The 24,346-nt window shown below is 40.9% G+C and overlaps 1 protein-coding gene across 1 annotated transcript in view; it reads left to right on the top strand.

Annotated features, from left to right (window-relative positions):
- Positions 1 to 24,346, top strand: part of SCAF11 (SR-related CTD associated factor 11) — a 156,771-nt gene that overhangs the window by 66,982 nt on the left and 65,443 nt on the right. The window contains exon 8 of the mRNA XM_089674014.1: positions 6,334 to 6,425. Within this exon, the coding sequence (XP_089530140.1) occupies positions 6,334 to 6,425 (92 nt within the window). The remainder of the gene's footprint in view (positions 1 to 6,333; positions 6,426 to 24,346) is intronic.

Here is a 24,346-nt window from a genome sequence, read left to right as displayed (position 1 = left end):
CAACACACAGCCTACTTAAGGCATACAACATGCAGCCTACTTAAGGCACATATGCCTCAGGCACGTATTGAACAGACAATGAATGGCTTTAATACAGCCATCTATGTCCACAGCTCAAAAACAGCAGGCTCTTTCTCCAGCTCCACTGTCTCTACCTGAGTCAAGTTCCAATATGCCCAGCCTAGAAAACGTGGACATAGAAAGGAATGACGCGGACCCGGCAGGTGATGTTGGAGGATGCTGTGGAATATTTCTCACCCCCAGACTGCTATACACCTGAGGTTGCAGCTTCACGCAATATGCTTGCCGTTATGGATATGCTCACTGCTAAATCTAAAAAGACATTTCCTGCTCCTGAACAAAGAACGGGCAACTTATGATTGGGTCAATCCAGAAAAGGTTGTATTAAAAAAAAAAAAAAAAAAAAAAAAAAAAGATTAATTAATTGCATTGGTCTATCCATTGGACAAAGTGTTCAAAATAGTGGTCTGTTCCAGTAATTGATCCCATTTTCTCAGTCTGAAACCTCTCACTGTACCAACTGAAGATGTTTCTTCATTTAATGATTCTGCCGATAGGAAGTTTGAGATTATCTTATTCTCTGTACACTTGCTGTCCCAGCTCTGCAACATGCTATCACTGCGATTTCTGTCTGTCAAACTGCAGCTACCTGGACTGCTGTAGTGAACAACAAACATGATCTTGTTTTCCAGGACCATGCCTACTGAGCAATAACCACAGTTACCTTCCGCCCTGCTCTTTTGCATGAATGCCCTAGAGTAAGTAATGACAGAGATTACCAGACCGGCTCTCAACCCTATGCACAGAATCTTGTGGCTCAAAGCCTAACCATATGAAACTTCTTGTAAAATAACATCTTGCACTAAAATTCTAAATCCCCCCCCCCCCCCCCTACAGGATCCTCTAACTCTTTAAAACACAGATGACCCCCCTATTTTACTTGGGCTTCAGCTTCAAAACCTAAGTTCAGTCCTTCCTTTCGGCAGAAGACTTTGACCACAAAGCCGACCAAGTCTTCCCCAAAAAGTGTCATAGATGTCCCAGACCTGTGAGTTCAATTATTGGTTTCAAAAAGGTAAAAAATAAAGTTCAAAACCATATCCCCTTACCCCCTTCATTCAAATCAACCAAATCTGCTCGAGGAAAAGTCAGAATTGCAGAATTCCCTGAACCATATTATGTCCCAGAGAGTAGTTGTGCCAGTACCCATACAGGTCAGGTTCAGAGGATTCTTTTCAAACCTATTCATGCTACTAAAGCCCAATGGGGGTATTTATCATATCGTGGACCTAAAATTCCTCAACAGACACCTACACATTCATCCCTTAGTGAGATTCTCCATGAGAGATCTAGGTCTTGTGGTAGCCTTCCTCAAGGCTGTTACATTTGCACAATTTTGAGGCATCTTCAACACATCTTATTGACTTGGAACAAGCATGCTCCTTCTCTTGACCTACTGATGCTTCTGTCGAACAAAGTACAGAATTCCCTAGCATGGTGTCTCCCCAGCCCACCCTTGACAATGTTGAAGTCTTTACTGCTTTATCACTGGTAAATGATGGTGACAGATGCAAGTCTTTCATGCTGGGGAGGAATGTGCCAGTCCCTGACAGTTCAGGGAAACATGGTCATTGGTGGAAGTTAAGCTCCCCATCAATATCCTGGAGCTCAGAGCATTAAGAATAACTCTGCAACACTGGACCCCCTTTCTGCAAGAACACCCAATCAGGCTGCAATCAGACAACGCCACAGCTGTAGCCGATATTATCCACTAAGGGGACACCAAGAGTTACGCAATTTTTAATGGTAGAAAGTTAGATCATCTTGTGGATGGATACTCAATGTTGAGCAATCTCTTCAGCTCTTCTAGCCCTTCACCCCAACATCCTGAGCCTTGTTAGAGATTGGGGACCCCAAAACTGGATATCCTGGCCTCCAGATTCAAGAAGCTACCTCTGTAACCAGGACAAAGGGTCCTCTAGTACTGGCTTTAGATGCCTTGATAATCCCCTCATCTCCATTCAGGCTAATCTGCCTTTCCTTCAGTCCAAATTCTACCTTGCTTGCTCCACAAAATAAGACAGAGAAAAAACTGATTCTCATTGCACCAGACTAGCCCACAAGACCCTGGTACACAGACATATTCTTATTACTAGGAGATAACCCCTGGTCCCTTCCCAACAGGGCAGACGTGTCTCTGCGCCCTCTTTTCCATTCTACTTTTCAGTCATTGGCTTTGATGTGTGGCTGTTAAAACCCAGGCCCTAAGGGACAGAGTGGTCTCTGAGCAGCATTCCTATATTGCTGAAAGCAGGAAAAGCTACTTCCAGAAAGATCTACTATAGTACCTGGAAATCCTCCGTTTCTTGGTGCAAACACATACACTTCAGTCCCAAAGATTACGCCTTGCATTCTGGCCATTCTACATTTAGGATTTAAGCCTCTGAAAAGTCAGGTTTCAGCCTTGTCCATTCTTTCAATACTCTCTGGCCTTACTCCACTTTGTCAAAACCTTTTATCCAAGTTGTATCTTGGATTAGGCCCCCTTTTGTAGCACCCTGTCCTCCCTTGGGACTTGAACTTTGTTCTCTCTGCCCTGCAGAAACCACCCTTTGAACCCATAAGGGATATTCCCTTAAGTGACAACTTTTGCAAAATAGTTTTCTTGGTTGCTATCATGTCTGTCAGATATGTCTCTGAACTGGCGGCTTGCCTGTATGGAGCGATTACTCACAAAGACAAGGTAATCCTACACTCAAGACCATCCTTTCTAAGGGAGTCTTCCAGCTCTGCACAGACATTGTGCGTCCATGTTTATGCCCTACTTCAAAGCACTCAAAGGAAATTGCTCTTTATTGCCTGGAAGTAGTCAAAGCAATAAGTCTACCTCAAACCTTTCAGAATCCTTGCAAGAGACATCCTGCTTCAAAGTCCATCATCACTCAGTAGATAAGACATCCTATTACCAGAGCTTACACTGTAAAGAACAAAACCCCTTCTTTTATGTGCTCACTACACCAGGTAGGTGAGTGTTTCCTGGGCTTTCATGGCCCACCTTTGTGAGTAAGTAAAGTGCACACCTCCATTCATTACAGGACGCACTCTACCCTTCCTTTTAATTTCTTGGTTATTCTGCATTGCTTGCTATAGAACAGAGGACTAACAGAGTTTTGTAGGATTATAGGTCAGGCTTTGCCAGTGTCCACTCACCTGAAGGTGTGAGTTTATAACTCTGGGTCTATGAATGTGTCCTGCACTTTACTCCCAAGGCTGGAAATGTACAGGTAAGTTAAAAATCCATTTACATCCATAGTCAGGCAGCACAGTGACTAAATGGTTAGCACTTTACGCCTGGCAGTTCTAGGGCCATTGGTTCAAATCCCAACCATGGCACCACCTGCCTGGAGTTTGCATGTTCTCCCTGCGATGTGTGAGTTTCCGCCGGGTACTCCGGTTTCTTCCCTTTTTCCAAAGAAATGCTGGTAGGTTAAGTGGATCCTTTCTAAATTGGCCCTAGTATGTGTATGTATGATTGTAAGTTAAAGATCTTAGATTGATTGCCCCTTGAGGGTTAGGGGCTGATGTGAATGTACAATATATATGTAAAGCGCTGCGTAAATTGACGGCGCTATATAAGTACCTGTAATAAATAGTTATAATTAGTACAACAAATTGTTTTTGTATACATAATATAGTTAATTGATATAAAATATACAGTCATATATGCAGCTCTATAATCCTATAGGACTGCAATTTCCAATTGTTACATCTTAATACTGCATAGATAAATGATCGTAATCCTCTTGTCTAAAATCTGTTCTCTTCATATAAAACTGCATATTGACGATACTGTAACTTAGAAACTACTGTTAATGTCATGAAGTTTAGTTCATCCACCTTGGCACTTTATGTAGCTGTACCATTTAAGGTTGTGGCACAGGTGTATGTAGTGATAGACTCCTCTGAAAGCAGGACCCTTTCGAATCTCCCCTGGGGCAGGTTAGCATATAGCAGGGCAAACATGTCCCCTGCATTGGGAGACAATAGGAACCATTGAATGAAAAGATACTACAAATCAGTATCAGTTCTTTGGTCTGCTCTGAGTACAGTAGTGAGTAGTTACAGTCAATTGTTGCTCTCTACTTTGCCCCTCCAGCGCTCACTGGAGCTAGGGACTGTGGAGGGGTTGAGAGTAACTGGCTCAGGCTGTCAGCGGCGAGCTGGGAGGCTGAGATACCTGCTGGTCAGGCATCTGTGCGGATTCCAACATTGCCGGGCTCCCTGCAGAGCCTAGATTGGCTCTGTGACATAAGCCTGCTGTCGGCCGAATCTGGGTCACTGGAGTGCAGAACTAATTGCACTCCTGCGACCTGCAGGAGAAGTATGGCCAAAAAAGCATTGGCCATACTTATTTAAGATGAATTTATTTTATAAGGCGTACTAGATTGGCTTATTCAAGAAATGTGCCTACCACCTCAATCCTACATTTATGTGGGATGCTGGAATATAATCCTTCAATATCTGTAGCTACTAGAAGTTGTCCAGGCAAAACGATGGTTCCGTAAGGCATTTTATCATGTCCTGAATGAATGAAGAACATGATTTGCATGGGGTCTCAGGTATTGAGTCTTGGGGAACTTGCTAAATGTAGGCACTTAAATGACAAGTTCACATTTCATAACCTGTTCATGTTACATCCATATTCACGGTGTAGCATGCTACGAACAGACTGCTTTTATATTTGACTGATGTTTTGTGGCACCTTTAAATTCCTGTGTGATGGTTTTTTAATATTGATATAGGGATGTGCTGTTAATACCAAACTGTAGGAATCTTATTATTCAGATGTCCTCTTGATAATGTTGTGTTCTTTACATCGCTGCCCATTCAAACTTCTTAGCAAACGCAAAGATGATCCTTCTCTGATATATTCACGCCAGATGCGGTGGGACTGCGTTGGGCAGCTATTCCTGCAGGTCCTACCACATGACAAAGCAAAATGCCTTTTCTCCTTATGTATTTTTCAGTGGCGTGCAGGTGATGTGCAGTACTTTTTTTTTTTTTTTCTTTTTTTTTTTTTCAAGTGCAGCACAGGGTGAGGCTATCCACTGCCCTGCAACACGTGGCAACCAACTGAACTTTGAGATTTCTATGTGACATTTCAATAAACTGTTTTATTAAAAAAAAAAAAAAAAGCAAACCGTGTAATGCGCTGATCTGGCCAGACCACACCGCACACCATCAGCTGTGTTGTAACGCATTGGCTGTTGTGTATGTACTCTTATAGTCATAAACTTGTGTGGGAGAGAGCAGTGGGCCAGTTCAGAAGAGGCTTGGCTTTTTGAGAGTGCCTTTTCTTTCACTTGAAAGAGTAAAAGAGGTACTTTATTTGATGATGCATTATGGGGGTGGGAAAGAAGAAAAAGAATAAAGATACATATTGATTGATCTTGTTTGAAGGTGGACTTGATTATGGTAACTTGTGTAGCTAAGGTTTATGTGGTGTCTATTTATTAATACTTGCTTTGGTATTATGTTTTTGAAGAATTATGTCATGGGAAAATACTAACTATATTACAATTGAGACCTTCCCTGCACTGAAAGTTATGGGGTATTAACTAATGCTCAGATGAGGTTTGCTGAAGTATCATACTGTCTACCTGTGTCTCTGTTACTGTTACATATTGACAAATTTATATTACCTTTGTCAGGGTAGCTATGCATTATATTTAAGCAGTCTGCAACTTTAATGTATTTGCTGGGTTTTGCAGAGGAATTCATTTATACGGCGGCATGAGATCTTAAGGGGGGAGGGGGAGGGTTTATTGTGGGTTTGCATTGCACATATTTTTTATAATTTGAGCACGTGTGAGATTCTACATGTTAGATCTGTACTGGTATTATATAATTTAGGGTGAGTGCTAACTAAAATAATTTTTTAAACAGAAAATCACCCTTTAACACAAACATGCCAACGTTTTAAAAGTAAATGCCCTAATGAAGAGCAGACCCCTGCCATGACCCTTGACTTGGGGCTGGGGCACCACAGTATAGATCAAACCCATGCATGTTTCTCCTATCCAGTGACAATGTTTTTATTGGCTCTTGAGACACTCTGCTTGGATAGTGAAGTGGTGGGTGAATGAACCTTAGCATTGGGGAAGCCAAACCCTAAGTAACCTAGAAACTAAGGTCAGTGGTTGTAAGGAGACTTTAAACGAACAAAAGTAGTACTGGCAACCTTGCGGTTAACTCTGAGATTAGTCAATGTTGCTTTTTATAAATACTTTAAGAGAATTTCTTTTTTTTCAGTTGAGGAATCAGAGCTGCGATAGCCTTTGCTTGGCTGGTGATTTTATTGCTGCATCCATTTCTGACCCTGCTGACCTAAATCACAATAATAGGTAAGCATATTGTACAAGGTTTTAATATGCAAGACACATTCGCTTTCAATTACAAAATGTTATTGGGACAAGTGAACTGAATGTGATTTGTTTCAAAATCATGTATACCATACGCTGTTCAGCCTTCCCAAAATGGTGAGATTTTTCCAACCCATTCATTTTTTTTTTATTGGTTGAAAGCATTTAAAGTGTTCAAAACCCTAGAAATAAAAATGTTTCTGTTTGAGGGTTGCTATGAGCTTTTTAATATGAATATTTTTGTGTCTGCAGTGCTTCTGAATTTCCTGGTTGATCCTGCTGGTTCCCTTCTTCCTGGTAGTAAACTGACCACTGTAGGCATGGCAGCCGATCCATGCTAGCATGGTCTGTTTACGTCCTCCCTCATTCCACTGTTTTATACAGGCACACTGTGAAAGCATATGGCATGCCTGTATCTTCTGTAGTTGGTGTAAGACCACTCAGACACCTCCTTATCCCCTCCCAGTCTATTCTCTTTGTTAAGCTGCCATGTCTCCGAGACATATGATCTGAGGAGGCAGCGGTGACAGCAGCAGATATCTCAATGAACAATTTCCAAAATTGACAAAACAGTTTCCTAGAACATTTCTTTAGCTCATTAACTGAAAGTAAGGTTAATAATATAACTTAGATTACAAAATCTTCAGTTTTAGTCAAATTAATTGATGCAAAAATGAATACACCCCACAACAAAAAGGACTACATCTAGTATTTTATGTGACCTCCATGATTTGTAAGGACAGCACCAAGTCTTCCAGGCATGGAATGAACAAGTTGGCGACCTACTGCAATATCGATCTTTTCCATTCAAGAACAACTTCTTTTAGAGCCTGGATTCTGGATGGAGAGATATGCTGGATGGAGAGTGATGCTTAAATTGTCCCTTCAGAATTCCCCATAGGTTTTTGAGTGGGTTCAGATCAGGAGACATACTTGGCCACTGAATCACTTTCACCCTATTTGTCTTCAGAAATACAATTGTGGCCTTAGATGTATGTTTTGGATCATTGTCATGTTGGAAAAGTGCACGATGACAAAGGGCACAGAGTGATGGTAGCATCTTCTCTTTCAATACAGACCAGCACATCTGTAAATTCACAATACCATTAACGAAATACAGCTCCTCGACACCAGCAGCACTCATGCAGCCCCACAGAGGGACACTGCCACCACCATGTTTCACTGTAGGCACCATGCATTTTTCTTTGTACTCCTCACTTTTGCGACGCTGTGGAGTTTTGAAGCCATCAGTTCCAAAAATATTCATGTTGGTCTCGTCACTCCAGAGTACAGAGTTCCAGTAGCCTTCTTTTTCAGCATGGGCCCTAGCGAATTCTAGGTGGGCTTCTTTGTGCATTGGCTTTAGGAGAGGCTTCCTTTGTGGATGACACCCATGCATGCCATTCCTCTGCAGTGTACGCATATTGTGTCACGGGAACCAATCACCGTAGTTTGGCTTTCTACTTCTTTACCTAACTGCAGTGAACTTGCATGGCAATTTTCTTCAACCCTTCTCATCAGAAGATGCTCCAGTCAAGTTAACTTCCGTGGACGGCCTGGACATCTCTGTGGGATGTTGCAGTTTAACCTTTGTTACAAATTTTGTATCACTTTTGCTACAGTATTCTAACTGATAAGTAAAGCTTTTCTGATCTTGTAGCCTTCACCTTTCTCAGGCCTTGGGACATTTCTCTTCCATGTGGTGCCATTGCTGACAGTATGAAATGGGAAGAGTTTTTCTTTAACCATTAGCCGCCCAGCCAATGGCCGTTTGGCGGCTTCAGATGTGTATCTGCATTCCGGGTGCATGCCATTTGGCGTGCTCCCGCACATGCGCCGTTTGCGCTAGTGCAGAGCGGCGCAGCAGTGCGATCTGTCATCGGCCGTGCACCTCGGACACGGCCAATGACAGATCCGAGTACCGGCTCCCGTTGCTGGTACCATGTGACCTGCTGTGACCAATCACAGCAGGTCACATGACAGTTGTATACAATGGATGGCTTCATTCATGATGCCATCCATTGTATACTAGTGCCTAGCTGTGAATGGTCACAGCTAATCACATGCACATGTCATGTGATTAGCTGTGACCAAATCACAGCTAAGCACAAAAAAAAAAATAAAAAGCTGAATGAATCGATTTCATTCAGGTAAATGCTTGCTTATAGCAAAGTAATTCTTTGCTATAAGCAAATTGTGTAAAAAAAAAAAAAAAAAAAAAAAAATACTGATCACTTCCCCAAAGTAGTACAATGTTACTATGGTAACATTGTACTCTTTTGGTCATAGTAAAATATGAAAAAAAATCTTAAAAATAAAGAAAAATTAAATATAATAAAAAAATATTTATTTTTCTTTTCATACTGTCACCAGTCAGTGTCCCTGTTCACCGCCATGCCAGTTATATGATGACGCTGTACTGCACTGGTGACAGTATGTAAAAAAAAAAAATAGTGAAAATAATTTTAATTTTTTCATTTTCCGAAAAATTATGACAAAAAAATACAACTTCAAAAAACTCGCCATGCCTCTTATGAAGTACGTCGGACTGTCTACTCTGCAAAAAGGGGTCATTTGGGGATATCTGTACTATTCTGACATTCTTGGACCTCAAGAAATTAGATTGGCCGTCAGTACTTCAGGATTGATCAATTTCCAGATCTATACCATAGTTTGTGAACTCTATAACTTTCCTACAAACTAAAAAATACATCCTAATTTGGGTTATTTTCACCAAAGACATGTAGCAGAATACATCTCGGCCTAAATTTATGAAGAACAATTATTTATTTGTAAACTTTCATAACAGAAACAATGAAAAATTTGGTTTTTTTTCAAAATTTTTGGTCTTTTTTTTGTTAATTTAGCAAAAAATAAAAACCCCAGTGGTGATTAAATACCACCAAAAGAAAGCTCTAGTTGTGTGAAGAAAATGATAAAATTTTAGTTTTGGTACAGTTTTGTATGACCGCGCAATTGTCATTCAAAGTGTGAGAGCGCTGAAACCTGAAAAATGGCCTGGGCAGGAAGGTGTAAAATTGCACGGTATTGAAACGGTTAAGTAATGCCCTTTTATAATCAACTGTCTGCTGGACACCTGTTTAATGAATAATTAGATTTACCTGTAGTTGAATTCTTGTTAATTAGGATTTTGTTGTCTAAAATTTAGCTTTGCTCTTAATATTTCCATTGGGGTGTATTCATTTTTGCAATATGGTCTTGCATGAATTTGTTAGGAAATATACTTTTGTGTGTGTGCAAATTAAAAATATTATTTGTAATCAATGGACCGCATTTGCGGGAATATTTTGTAGTATAGTGTCCCATAGAAAATGTTGATTCTGAAATGAAAGTAAAGGTTTGTTGACAAATCTGTTGCTGTGTGTGTATGTGTGTGTATATATGTATATATGTGTGTGTGTGTGTATATATGTGTATATATATATATGTATGTATGTGTATATATGTATGTATGTGTATACATATTCACATTTTTTAAATATTTTATTATTCTTTTGATGTGACAACACTGAAGAAATAACACCTTTGCTACAATGTAAAGTAGTGAGTGTAGCTTGTATAACACTGTAAATTTGCTGTCCTCTCAAAATAACTCATCACACAGCCATTAGTGTTTAAACCGCTGGCAACAAAAGTGAGTACACCCGTAAGTGAAAATGTCCAAATTAGGCCCAATTAGCCGTTTTCCCTCCCTGGTCGGTGTCATGTGACTCGTTAGTGTTACAAGGTCTCAGGTGTGAATGGGGAGCAGGTGTGTTTAAATTTTGGTTTTATCACTCTCACTCTCTCATATACTGGTCACTGGAAGTTCAACATGGCACCTCATGGCAAAGAACTCTGAGGATCTGAAAAAAAGAATTGTTGCTCTACATAAAGGTGGCCTAGGCTATAAGAAGATTGCCAAGACCCTGAAACTGAGCTGCAGCGCGGTGGCCAAGACCATACAGCGGTTTAAGAGGACAGGTTACGCTCAAAACGGGCCTTGCCATGGTTGACCAAAAAAGTTGAGTGCACGTGCTCAGCATCATTTCCAGAGGTTGTCTTTGGGAAATAGACGTATGAGTGCTGCCAGCATTGCTGCAAAGGTTGAAGGGGTGGGGGGTCAGCCTGTCAGTGCTCAGACCATACTCCGCTTACTGCATCAGATTGGTCTGCATGGCTTTTGTCCCAGAAGGAAGCCTCTTCTAAAGATGATGCACAAGAAAGCCCACAAGCAGTTTGCTGAAGACAAGCAGACTAAGGACATGGAATACTGGAACCATGTCCTGTGGTCTGAAGAGACCAAGATAAACTGATTTGGTTTAGATGGTGTCAAGCATGTGTGGTGGCAACCAGGTGAGGAGTACAAAGACAAGTGTGTCTTGCCTACAATCAAGCATGGTGGTGGGAGTGTCACGGTCTGGGGCTGCATGAGTGCTGCCTGCACTGGGGAGCTACAGTTCATTGAGGGAACCATGAATGCCAACATGTACTGTGACATACTGAAGCAGAGCATGATCCCCCTCCCTTTGGAGACTGGGCCGCAGGGCAGTATTCCAACATAACGACCCCAAACACACCTCCAAGACTACCACTTCCTTGCTAAAGAAGCTGCGGATAAAAGTGATGGACTGGCCAAGAATGTTTCCAGACCTAAACCCTATTGAGCATCTTTGGGGCATCCTCAAATGGAAGGTGGAAGAGCACAAGGTCTCTGACATCCACCAGCTCCATGATGTCGTCATGGAGGAGTGGAAGAGGACTCCAGTGGCAACCGGTGAAGCTCTGGTGAACTCCATGCCCAAGTGGGTTAAGGCAGTGCTGGAAAATAATGGTGGCCACACAAAATATTGACACTTTGGGCCCAATTTGGACATTTGCACTTAGGTGTGTACTCACTTTTGTTGTCAGCGGTTTAGACATTAATGGCTGTGTGTTATTTTGAGGGGACAGCAAATTTACACTGTTATACAAGCTGTACACTCACTTCTTTACATTGTAGCAAAGTGTTATTTCTTCAGTGTTGTCACATGAAAAGATATAATAAAAATATTTACAAAATGTGAGGGTTGTACTCACGCGTGTGTATGTATATATGTGTGTGTGTGTGTGTGTGTGTGTATATATATATGTATGTGTGTGTGTGTGTGTGTGTATGTATATGTGTATATATATGTGTGTATATATATATATATATATATATATATATATATGTGTATATATATATATTTAATTATATACACACACACACACACGTCCACATCCACTGTTCATGGTGAATACCTGTGCCGTATAAAGGAATGTCACTCACTGTACTCAGTTGGGGAGAGGGAGTTGTAATGCCACTGGGCATGATTGTGTTTCGTTACCTTGGAAATGAGGATAGTCAGTGGCTATACATCACTTCTTGCAATGACATGTGTTCCGCTCTCTGCACGCCCATCCGCAGGTCCATGAATCGCTGTGGCATGAAGAGCGATCGTGTGATCTGCACATTGCGAGCTAGATAACACATAACTGTCAAGTTAGTTTTACAAATCTACATATGGCTTTATAAAAAGCACATACTGTATGTACAGTGCTGTATTTGTCCCTTTCCTGATTTTTTTATTTTTTAATACACAAAGATAACCCGAGTCAATACAAAATGAGGTTTTTAAATGATTTCATTTATTTAAGTGTTACTAAACCCACAGTAAAAAAAATCAGTCTGTGTATGCAGTAAAGCATGCTTGTTACACTCGCTGTGGAACCTAAGGGGTTATTCATCTGCATTGTGTTTAAAAAAAAAAAAAAAAGTCTGATTTCTTTCTTCTCTGTTCCTCCCCTTTTTTCAAGTGACCACCACTTATCTCCTGACTGAACCGTAGGCATGCACATACTCAGTTTAGTGTATATTGCTATAGAGGTTTTTGGGGGTTTTTTTCTTGAGAGAGTGCATGTGATCAGCACTGTCCAGACAGAGGTCCGGGGATTTCCATCTTCCTAGAGTAGAAAGAAAACTACTCTTACAAGCTTTAGCTAGTGCTGAGTTGGACACAGAGGCCACAAGACTGCTCAAGCTGATGATGAGAAAAGGTATTTAGCAGTTTATATTTACTAAAATAATTGCACTTCCATGTTTTGTGTACTGTGGGAGACCAGATATAGTGGATGCAGGGTCCTGGGTTTAGTAACACTTTAAGGCAAAAAGCTGTCATAACCTGCCTGGCCCTATGTCCCCCCAACACCCTTGCTAAATCATGAAATAATTTTTTTGGAAAGCTGAGTAACATTTTACTTGCCACACTCAGGCCTGATTACTGCCAGACCTGTTGAATCAAGAACTCAGATCAGACTTAGCTGTCTAACAAAGTTCAGAACGCTAAAAGATCTTAAGAAGCAACACATCATGCCACGATATAAAGAAATTCAAGAACAAATGAGAAACAAAGTAATTAATTGAAATGTATCAGTCTGGAAAGGGTTACAAAGCCACTTCTAAAGTTTTGGGACTCCAGCGAACTACGGTGAGAGCCATTCTCCACAAATAGACAAAGCTTGGAACAGTAGTGAACTTTCCCAGGAATGGCTGGCCTACCAAAATTTCTCCAAGAGCACAATGCCGGCTCCTCCAGGAGATCATAAAAGAACCCAGAGCACCATCTAAAAAACTGCAGGCCTCACTTGCCTTATTTAACGTCGGTTTTCATGATTCAAGAGACTGGGCAAAAATGTCATCCATGGGAGAGTTCCAAGGCGAAAGCCACTGCTGACCAAAAGAACACAAGGCTTATCTCACATTTGCCAAAAAACATCTTGATTATCCTCAAGACTTTTGGGCAAATATTCTTTGGACTGTTGAGACAAAAGTTGAACTTTTTGCAAGGTGTGCATCCCGTAACATCTGGCATAAAACCTACACAACATTTCATATAAAGAACATCATACCAACATTCAAACGTGGTGGTAGTGTGATAGTCTGGGGCTGTTTTGCAGCTTTAGGTCCTGGATGGCTTGCCATAATTGATGCAACTATGAATTCTGCACTCCAGAAAATCATGAAAGAAATCTGGCCATCAGTTTGTGAACTCAAGCTCAAGTGCACTTTGGTTATGCAACAGGGGATTTAGGAGGCATTTACTTTTTCACGTAGGATCAGGCAATTTTGGACAGGTTTTTTTCCCTTAATGAATTAATTCATCATTTAAAAACTGCATTCTGTATCTACACAGGTTTTTTGTGTTCTAATAAATTTGTTTGATGATCGGAATCATTTAAGTGTGAAAAATATGCAAAAAAAAGTATATATATCAGGAAGGGATACTCAAATGTGTAAATGATAAATGAACTTCACAACTACTTTAAAAAGTTAGTAAAGAATGATCGATTAAATACAAGATTAGATTATATTATGAAAAGTATTAATGAAACAATAAGAATGTGTACTTGGCATCATAAAGCAGGCAGAGACCATACCAGCAATTTGATATACTTCCCCCACCCTGTTACAAGATATGAACTAAGGGCTTTGGACAATTCTAGTGGCATATAAAACCTCCAGCTGCTCACAATACCCCCCACCTCCAGTGGTGATTGGCAGGCCACTGGATGCTTTTAACTACTTGAGTCCCCAAACCTTTCTTACAACCCCCCGTGTTCCAGAGCTTGTTTTTTTGTTTTTTTTTTCTGTTTTGGGCAATATCTTGGTTCAGCACATACCTTTTTAGCATTTGTTTTTGCCCTATATTTCCTATAATTTTTCCCAATGCAATGTTTACATAATTTGCACAGCCCCTTATGTTTACCCCATATTAGTCTAATTAAAATAATACATTTTATGTAACATAGCGAAATGGTAAAGCTTTAAGTGAACAAATGCATTTTACTTTAGGAGTGCTTTATTCCCATATGAAATGCACAGGGAATGTATTCCCCTTTTAAATTAGCGGGTTGATGAGTGCACAAATTAGCATAACAGTAACTGTTTTACAGGTGTATGATTACTAAAGATGCAAATTACATTGTGATGACTTGCATGAGCCTTTGATGCTTGCGCAATGAATGCAGACGCCATTCAGACCATCCAACATCATTGTTATGATCTGGGGTTAATTTGGCGAGAAATAATTGGATTTTTTTTTTTCTACATACTTACCTGTAAAATCCATTTCTTGGAGTACATCACGGGACACAGATCAGGCTATTCATGACTGTGGGTTATAGGACACCTATAGGTGAATGGACATTGGCTGACCATTCTGAGAGGAGGTCCTCCCCTATATAACCCCCTCCTACACAAGAAGTACCTGTTTTTGTAGCAAGCAATGACATTCCATAAAGAGGGGTGGGACCTCTGTGTCCCATGATGTACTCCAAGAAATGGATTTTACAGGTAAGAATGTAGAAAAAAAAATTTTTCTTTATCGTAAGTCACGAGACACAGAGCAGGCTATTCATGACTATGTGGGATGTACCAAAGCAATAAGAAATTTGAGGGGAGGGTGATACCATGATGGCCATAATCCCTCAGGACCTACTTGGCTGTCCGTAAAACACTGCGGCCAAAGGCAGAATCCTCTGCGGCTCTGACATCCACCTGGTGGAAGCTTGTGAATGTGTGAACCGAAGACCATGTATTGGCCTTGCAAATCTGAGCCACTGACACCTGATGGCGGATTGCCCCTGGTGGAGTGTGCCTTCACCCGAAAGGGTGGAACTTTAGCTTTCAAACCATAGGCTTGAATGATCAATTGGTGGATCCAATGAGAAATAGTTGGTTTGGATGCCACCTGCCCCTTTCTAGGCCCATCTGGCAGCACAAATAGAGCATCTGACCTGTGCTGTCGCCTTCAAAAAGATCCTTACAGCATGAACCACATCCAAGTTATGCAGAGTATGTAGAGATCTTTTTCTTGCTGACTGAGGCCTACGAAAGAATGAAGGCAGAACTATGTCCTGATTGAGATGAAAACCAGAAACCATCTTTGGTAAAAAGCATGGATGAGGTCGCAACACAACCCTGTCATGCTGCAAAACCTAAAATGGTTCTCTGCAAGATAGAGCTGCCAGCTCCCAACACCCTTCTCGCAGAAGTGATTGCCACTAGAAACAACACCTTACGAGTCAACAGGATCAGGGGAATCTCTCCAGTAGGTTCAAATGGTGGCTTTTGCAAAACCTCCAAATCCAAGTTCTGGTCCCAAGGACACAAAGGCAACCTGACAGGAGCCATGCGCATCACTCCTTGTAAAAAACAAAAAGTGCAGATCAAAGAGTGAGACGCCCTGGTGGTCGATGTATGTGACTGCTGTGGCATATACGGACTGAATCCTTACAGGCCAACCCTGAAGCCTGGATGTCCAATATCTCAGAGCCAGCCTCACTGCTCAAAGTTCCAGGACATTGATGCGAAGAACCCTATCCCGTGGAAGCCATGTTCCCTGAAATGTAGCATCCTCCAGAACGGTCCCCCAACCAACTTCCACTCCACTGGCAGAAATGATCTTCCCTTCTCCAAATTGTGAATTATCACCAGTTCAGGCTCTGCTGCACCTCTGGAGACCGAGACATGCAGTAATCTAGGGCCTCAATCTTTTTGTTCCAGACAGAATGTACCTTTTGCAGCGGTCTGGACTTGAATTGGACATAGGGAATAGCCTCGAACAAGGACACCATCTTCCCCAGCAACCTCCTACAGAGACAAGTTGAAGGATACCTCTTGGCCTTCAAACTGCAAACCTTGTTCCTCAGGGCGCAACGTTTCCCTGGAGGCAGAAATAACTTTGCCTGAACCGTGTCTAGGACCATCCCCAAATACTCCAGGCTCTGCACTGGTTCCAGGGCCGATTTCTTGAGGTTGAGCACCCAGCTTTTCCAGGATCTGCATTGTAAGGACCACATCTTGCTTCAGACCTGGCACTGAGCGATTTCTGAGCAAGAGATTGTCTAGATAATCTGTGACCGATACTCCCCGAGTTCTGAGTGGTCCCAACACCGGAACAAGAATTTTTGTGAAAACTCTGGGAGCCACGGCCAGCCCAAACGGTAGTGTTATAAACTGGAAATGCTGAGCCCCTACTGCAAACCGTGGAAATCTGTGGTGAGAAATTTAATATTGGTACATGCAGGTATGTGTCCTTGATGTCTATGGACACCAAAAAAAAACCTCCCTTCTGTAGGGAGTCCACTACTGACCAAACCGATTCCAAATGAAAGGATCAGACATATATAGGAACTGATTTAGCCCCTTGAGGTCCAGAATGAGCCTTACATTCCCATTTGATTTTGGGACTGTAAACCTGTTTTAATAAAACCCTTGAAACTCTTCTTTTCTCTGGATTAGTCTGTGCATTTGATCTTAAAAACCGGGAAGAGGGAAATACCCAGAATTCTAGTCTGTACCCCGGCAAAATCATGGAAATTACCCATTTGTCTTGGATTAGAGCCCTCCATGCAGCCACAAAATTCAAAAGCCTCCCCCCCCCCCCCCCGACCCCCACCCGAACAAGTGGGGGCACCCCTTCATAATGAGGCGGACTTTGGATGATGATGATCTTAGATAACTTTAGCACCCAGGGCCTTCTTGGGTTTTGATTCTGAGATCTACCTTTGGAGGCTGGGACCTGTGTGTGGCAAAATGACTGCCTGGTAGATGAGGGCCCAGCAACCAAAGCCCCCGACATATTTAAAAAAGGGTGTTTGGATTTCTTCTTAGAGGGTAGAAGAGTACTTTTACCCCCTAAAATCTTTTGGATTTATTTGTCCAAATCTGCCCCAAACAGCCGTTCCCCATGAAAGGGAAAACCTGCCAACAATTGTTTGCATCGCAGTTCTGCTGATCAACTCTTCAGCCCTAAAACCCTGCGCATGTGCACTGATAAGAGGGCCAAGTGAGAAATTTGCTGAATTAAATCAACCATGAAACACACAGCACTTGAAACATCCTCGGCCGAGTATTCCCCCTGCACTGATGATCTTTCAATCCGTTGCTTGACACGGTCAGAAAGACTCTGGCAAATGCCAATAGCTGCCACAGCTGGCTGTGTGGCAGATTCTGGCAGGAGAAGGAGGCCTTAAGAGGAGACTCCAACTTCTTTTCCACTGGGTCCTTGAAATCCTGTACGTTATCCACAGGACATGTTAAAGATTTATTCAGGGATGAAACCCCTGCATCCACTACCCCCATTTCTTAAACTTTTGTTCCATGGGGTACAAAACCGAAAACCTCTTTGGTGGAACAGAAACCCTGTCTGGGTGATCCCAGTCAGTATATATTATTTGCTCCAGAATAGGATGCATCAGAAAGGCCTGAGTAGTCTGTGAAGGTTTCAGAGAGCCCTGGGAAAAATGGGTTACCTCAGAGGTTTCTATCGGAGGTAGCCTGAATCCAGACCGTACCATATCAGTGAGGTCTTGGACTAAAAATCTCTGAGACTGGGAGACTGAGACCTGCTTCTCCTCAGGCTGTGACCTCTTCCTCAGGCTTCACCCATTCCTGCTCCTGGATTGGTGATTCTAGTGACTGGGATCTATCCCACTTTTTAGTCCCCTGAGAAACTGATGCAATCATCCCAATGATCTTGTCTTCTAAACCCGCTAAGGCTGAAGCAAGATCATCCTTGGTTACATAAGCTGAGGCAGAAACCCCAGTAGCAGCCACAATGCCGAATAGATGCAGCAGCTCAGACTGCCCAGTTTGTTCTGGCCTGTCAGAGGATATTACAGTGGACCTTCGGCTAGGTTACTCAGGACCTGGCAGTGGTACATTAGTGCCATTTCCTGCTGCACCTCCCCCACTCCGCGTTTTCCGGAAGACATTACTTCAGATAGCGTAAAACCTAACGCACCTTCACTAGTAAACACAGATCTCAAGATACAGCTTTGCAAGTAGTGTGCTGATTAAACACTCAAAGCAAATGCTGCCTTATGAGCCACCTAGAGTGACTCCTGACTGACTGGTCCACACTTCCCCCTCTGGGGAGTACTCACGTGCCCCTGCTGAATATCCTGCTCTGTGTCTTGGCCACAAGAGATTTCTCAGCAGCAGCAGCCCACATGTGTCCTGGCCTACAGAGAAACAAAGTATGTCCGACTTCCGTTTCCGGCCGCACTCCCTCTAGTGGCCAAAAACAGAGCAAGCACATCTCATGAACAAGCACTCCCCCTGGTGGAAACTATATCACAACACCTCTTTTCCCTCCAATTTAGAATGTTTTCTCTTTCTAAAGAGAAAAAAAGGAGATATCTTACCAGTCCCGCCGCAGGTCCCTGACTTCCATCAGGCACCAACCTTCACCCATCATTTTATTTATGCACTTTGTTTTTTTCAAATGCAGCTGTGTAGCAACAAACCACTTCTAAGGTCCCTTACACACAGGGCTGTCTAGGAGCAGTGCGTCCCTCCCAGCATTTTAGTGTGCTGGCAAGGGACAGGTGTAGCATCCAGCCCCATTGCATGCTATGGCAGGAAGGGACTGAAAGCTGTACCGACTGGTGCCCTTGTTTAGGGACAGAGTTCCAGGACACAGAAAACATGGCAGACTTCACCTATGTTCTGCAGCATATGATTGTGTGATGTGGTTATGTTGACAAAGAAGTCGACCTTGCAGAAGTCCTACATAAAAGTCCACCACAAAATTCGGCCCCTTGTAAATCACTTTAACCACAAATTTACAGATGTCTATACTCCCCAGCAAAAAATCTGCATTGATGAGTCCGTCATTCATTTTTTTGGCCGCCTTGCATTCAAACAGTTTCTCCCCAGCAAGCGTGCCAGATATGGGGTCAAGATGTATAAGACCTGTGAGACAGGCTATACATATAGTTTTTTGATTTACAAGGGAGCCCCCCGGATGCCCAGACTACATGGGGAGTAGTGGCAAGATAGTTTGGGACTTGATTTCATCCTTTTTCCAAATGGGGTACCACTTATACGTGGACAATTTTTATTCAAGCGTGCCACTATTTAGACATTTGTACAATCTTGGAATTGGCGTATGCGGCATCATGCAACTTAATGTGTGCCCACCATTAGAAGTGGGTGGATGCAGGGCGGTATTTTCTAATGGTGGGCATACCACACATTTTTCTGGCAGAGATTTCTTTTTTTTTTTTTTTTTTTTTTTCATTCAGCCCACAGCTGCAGGCATCATCCTGGTATAATTTTTTTTTAGCTGGCGTTCGGCTTTCATATATAAGCAATTCTAGTGGCTAATTAGCTGCAGGATTGCTTTTACAAGCAGCGGGAGATGATGCCCCCTCCCCCACTGCCTTCCACATCCTTCTCAGGCAGTCCCATGCCATCAGAGGAACCTGAGAATGCAGCCGGTGTTCCTGCCAGCTGACCATAGAGCTGATTGGAGACCGGAATGGTGCCAATCATCTCTATAGTCTTAAGAAATCGGAAGCTACGAGAATTTCATCACTTCAGTTTTGCAGGATATAAACAGCGCCATTTGTAAATTGGGAATGCATCTAATCACACCGATCTTGGTTTGATTTAGATAATGTAAGGGCAGAGGAGATATCTAGAGTCTGATAGACCCCCGATTTCTCAAAAAAGAATATATGACAATGCTCATTGAAGTTATAGGGGATATTTGCATTTCCTGTGATCGCATTAAAAGTGATCAAAAAAATAAAAATTAATAAAAGGGACAGTGTAAATATAATGCAAAAAAATCAAAATAACTTTTTGGATTGTAATTCCACATATACCCATGGCTTGTGTGAGAAATATATCATTTAAATGACAACTTTGTGTAAAAAAAAAAAAAAAAGTTTTTGTAATTTTCCAGAAACTTGTGGAATAAAAATAAATCTTCCATGGACTCAATATGCCTCTCAGCAGATAGCTTAGGGTGTCTTCTTTCCGAAAAGGGGTCATTTGGGGGTGTTTATACTATACTGGTATTTTACCACTTCAAGAAATGCAGTCAAAGTAAATGCTGTATAAATCTATGCCATAGTTTGTGGATGCTATAACTTTCATACAAAGCAATCAATATACATTTATTGGGATTTTTTTAACCAAAAACATGTAGCAGAATACATTTTGGCCTAAATTTTTATGACAAAATTTGAGGTTTTTTTGGATATTTTTTGACAGAAATGAGAAAATAGTTTTTTTCAAAAAAATTTTTTTTTTTCAAAACTTTTTTTGTTTATAGCACCAACAATAAAAAATGCACAGGTTATCAAATACCACCAAAAGAAAGCTCTATTTGTGTGTAAAAAAAAAAGACATACATTTTATTTATGTACCGTATTGCATGACCGTGCAATTGTCAGTTAAACTAGTGCAGCGCTGTATAGCGTAAATTGCAGTATCTATACTGTACCATAGACACTATAACTTTCACACAAAGCAATCCATATACACTTATTTGGATTTTTTAACCAGCAGAATACATTTTGGCCTAAATTTATAACTAACTTTGAGTTTGCTATATATTTTTTATAGCCAAAAGTAAAAAATAGTTTTTCTTCAAAATGGTCTTTTTTTGTTTATAGCGCAAAAAATAAAAAATGCACAGGTGATCAAATACCACCGAAAGAAAGCTCTATTTGTGTGAAAAAAAAGGACATAAATTTTGTTTGGATACAGCATTGCATGACCGCGCAATTATCAATTGAATTAGTGCAGCGCCAAGTAGCAAAAAGAGGCCTGGTCATTAAGGCGGTAAATCCTCTTGAGGGCAGGTGGTTGAAAGTAAATTACTTGTTTACATTCTTGGAAAACCGGAACTGACTAAAAATTTGTTGCTCACGGTTTCTAATACCATAGAGATGATTGGGGACATTCTGGTCCCCGATTAGTTCTATGTTTAAGCCAGCAGATCGGCCTGCTTCACTGCCACGCTCCTGGTGGGAGAGGGAGCTGAGAGCGGTAGGAGGAGGATTTAGCTGCGTGGATTACGTTTAGAATACAGAGAATCGCTTGCAGTTTAAAAAACATACTGCGTGGATGCCTGCAGCTGCGGGCATCAGCTCGATATACGCTCTGAATCCGCTGAATTATAACTACGTAGGCACTTCCTTCCAACTGTTTCACCATGAAGATTCGTTACAGGATGGTCTACACTTGGGCGTACTCCTTACAAGTTTAACCTGTACTTTGCACCTTTTCATGTACTTACCCCACAGAGGAATGCCCCCACTTGGTGCTTTGGTGGAGGCCAGGCGAAAGGAATCTAATGCACAATCACAGGCAAACGTTCACTGTGCCAAAGGCTCACACAACAAATCTAAAATTATAACCTACATTATTACAGATGTGTTTCATCATAAGAAGAATCCAGTCTTGCATGTGTAGTTTATTCAAAAATAAATACATTTTTAATTTTAAAATTTTTATGTAATTCTATAGAAGATTAGATTAATAACTTCTAAAGGTGTGCACCAGGAATCCTGAATTTTTTTTTTTTTGTTACTGCTATATTGACTGTATATGAAATTGTTTCAATGCCAATACTTTAATAATTGTACACATTTTGGTACTAGTAGCTGTTGTAGGGCAACATTGATTTTGTTTGCTTAAAATGTTATTTTTAAGACCCGTAATTTACAGTTAGTTTCTTCATGAATGTGTAAGTAGATTTTAAAAATACATGTAATGCATCTCCATCTGGAGCTGTAGGCCAATTTCCTGTGGGAGACTTATCGGGGTGAACAGCTGCGAGTGGAAATCCTCATACAAAACAATGCAGCTGTTCGCATGTAATCGGACATGCATCGATTACCTGTGGGTGATCAGCCCTGGACACAGTTTACATCCAGGGTCAGTCAGTTACAGGTAATCGCTGCATGTCTGATTACATGCGAGTGGCTGAGAGCACAGTCTAATTATTATAACCAACCTTTTCTTTCTCCTAAACGAACAAACTAATATAAATCACTCCTATTCCAACCCCAACACAAATAAATAATAAAAGCACTAATCAATAAATAAATAATACATTCAGAAAAATAAATATATAAATAAATTTAAAAAATAAAAAATGTCAAATATATGTCCAAAATCAACATCCAATCAATAGTCCACAAGAAACTTTCTTAATTCAGTGTTGAGCTTCCAATCCTCCTATCACTCTTCGTGAACCTCAAAAAAATATAAAACAATTATAGTGTGTTACCTTCTACAAATAAATGATTTAAACGTGAAAATATAATATCCATGCAAATAATAAGTGCACCAAACTACATAAAAATACATAAATTCAGCTGTGAAAAACAAGTGTATCATGCAAACAGCATATCGTGTACACTCTAATCACAAGTGAAAAACGCAGCACACAGAAGAGAGAAAAAAAAATTATATAAAATATAAATTAATCCTTGAGTCAAAATATAAATAAACACCCAATCAGTATTCATGAACACTCCAGTTCATACGGTGAGTAATCCGTGATCACCACCAACTAGTGCAATTGAATAATTACTGTCAGGAAGTATTGACAAGCTTATCAAGATATCCTTGGTTAGTCAGTACCACTTCCCAGCTTTCAATCACTCCTGTGGCCAATCCTCCATAATCCTCATAAGGGTAAAAATAGGAGACTTCAAAAGGTATGTATATAAAAGTATAAAGACATTTATTAGAATCCTTACATTATGGTTTGTAGAAAACAGCCATACAGATCAGTAGAAATCCACTCCTATAACATCAAGTAGCTTCAGTGTTTTCCTGGTTGAGGAAAACACATATTACCACTTTCAAAATGGCCGTGACGACACTTCCGGTTTCAGCGTGGGTGCGTCAGACGTCACGTGTCCCAAATTGAGGGCACAGTCTGCCTCTCAGTGCTTTGTGTGGGGCTTCCTGCCTTGCAGTTTTTCTCAGAAACCCTGCTGAGTCTACTGAGCAAATTGTAGTCAGCCCCTAACCACACATGTGCGAACGAGGGCTAATTTTGGCAAAATGCAATTAAGGCATGGTGGTTAGTTTGATTGAAGGCTTCTGTCAATATCTGTGGTGATATAAAAAATACAAATTCTAAATAGTTTAGTTCTGTCTTCCATGACCTAATAGATCTGCGTCTGAATACAATATTCAGAAATCGTTTTGTTTAAAACAAGCTCTTCTAAGCAAGATGTTGGGTTTAAGACAGTTCTTTTCCAGAGTTTTAGATGGAGCGAACTTTGAAGCCTGTGATTTGTGCCAAGTAGTGGTTGCAAATATTTATAGCCAGAAATGTAGGAAAGACATTTTATTTTCCTCTTATTGTGTTTTTATTTGTAGGGTTCTATGCAAATGTATACATATTTGCATATACATTGATCTGTACATTAGATTCTATATTTGCCCATAAGCACTGAGCTTGTGTATTTAAGTGCAAGGCAACACCAGAATACCTGAATTGTTATATCCACTTTTGGAGTTGCATCTGCACTTTTAATTTTGTATTTTTATCTCTAAACCATTGGAAGGCAAATCTTAAATAATTGAGCTCTGATAAACCATATATCTAAAACCAGACAAGAATATTCTGGTTATACTTTCAGAGCAAAATTATTGTAATCTTGGTCACTTTATTTTTTATGACATCGTAAGAAAGATCAAATTCGAGTTTTAAGTCTCTGTTACTACAGTGGGTTTTAAATCTGTTTTGCAGGCATTAACCTGGCCAACACATGAGCTTCTTGATGATTATGGAAGACTTCCTCCCATTAAAAGCTCTTTTCGGTTGTGGGCAGATCCTCTGGAGCTTGGAAGACATTCATGCTTTAAATTACAAGCCGCTCTTATAGCCTTTTTTTTTCCCTTCTCTCAAATAGCTGAAGTAAGAAGCAAGTTTTCTACTGGTTATCACAGAATACCTTGCCAGAAGCCTTGAATCAAAATCTTAAGAGATGCCAAGATTAAAAAATTGACTTAAAAGTTGCTTGATCACCACTATTTCAAATCTGAAGGGAAGACAATA

This window comes from Staurois parvus, unplaced genomic scaffold (assembly GCF_062004578.1).
Source record: "Staurois parvus isolate SC_StPar_1 unplaced genomic scaffold, SC_StPar_1.0 ptg000147l, whole genome shotgun sequence".
Lineage (NCBI taxonomy): Eukaryota > Metazoa > Chordata > Amphibia > Anura > Ranidae > Staurois > Staurois parvus.
Note: the sequence above shows the minus strand (reverse complement) of the source record. Positions and strands in the feature narration are given on the sequence as shown.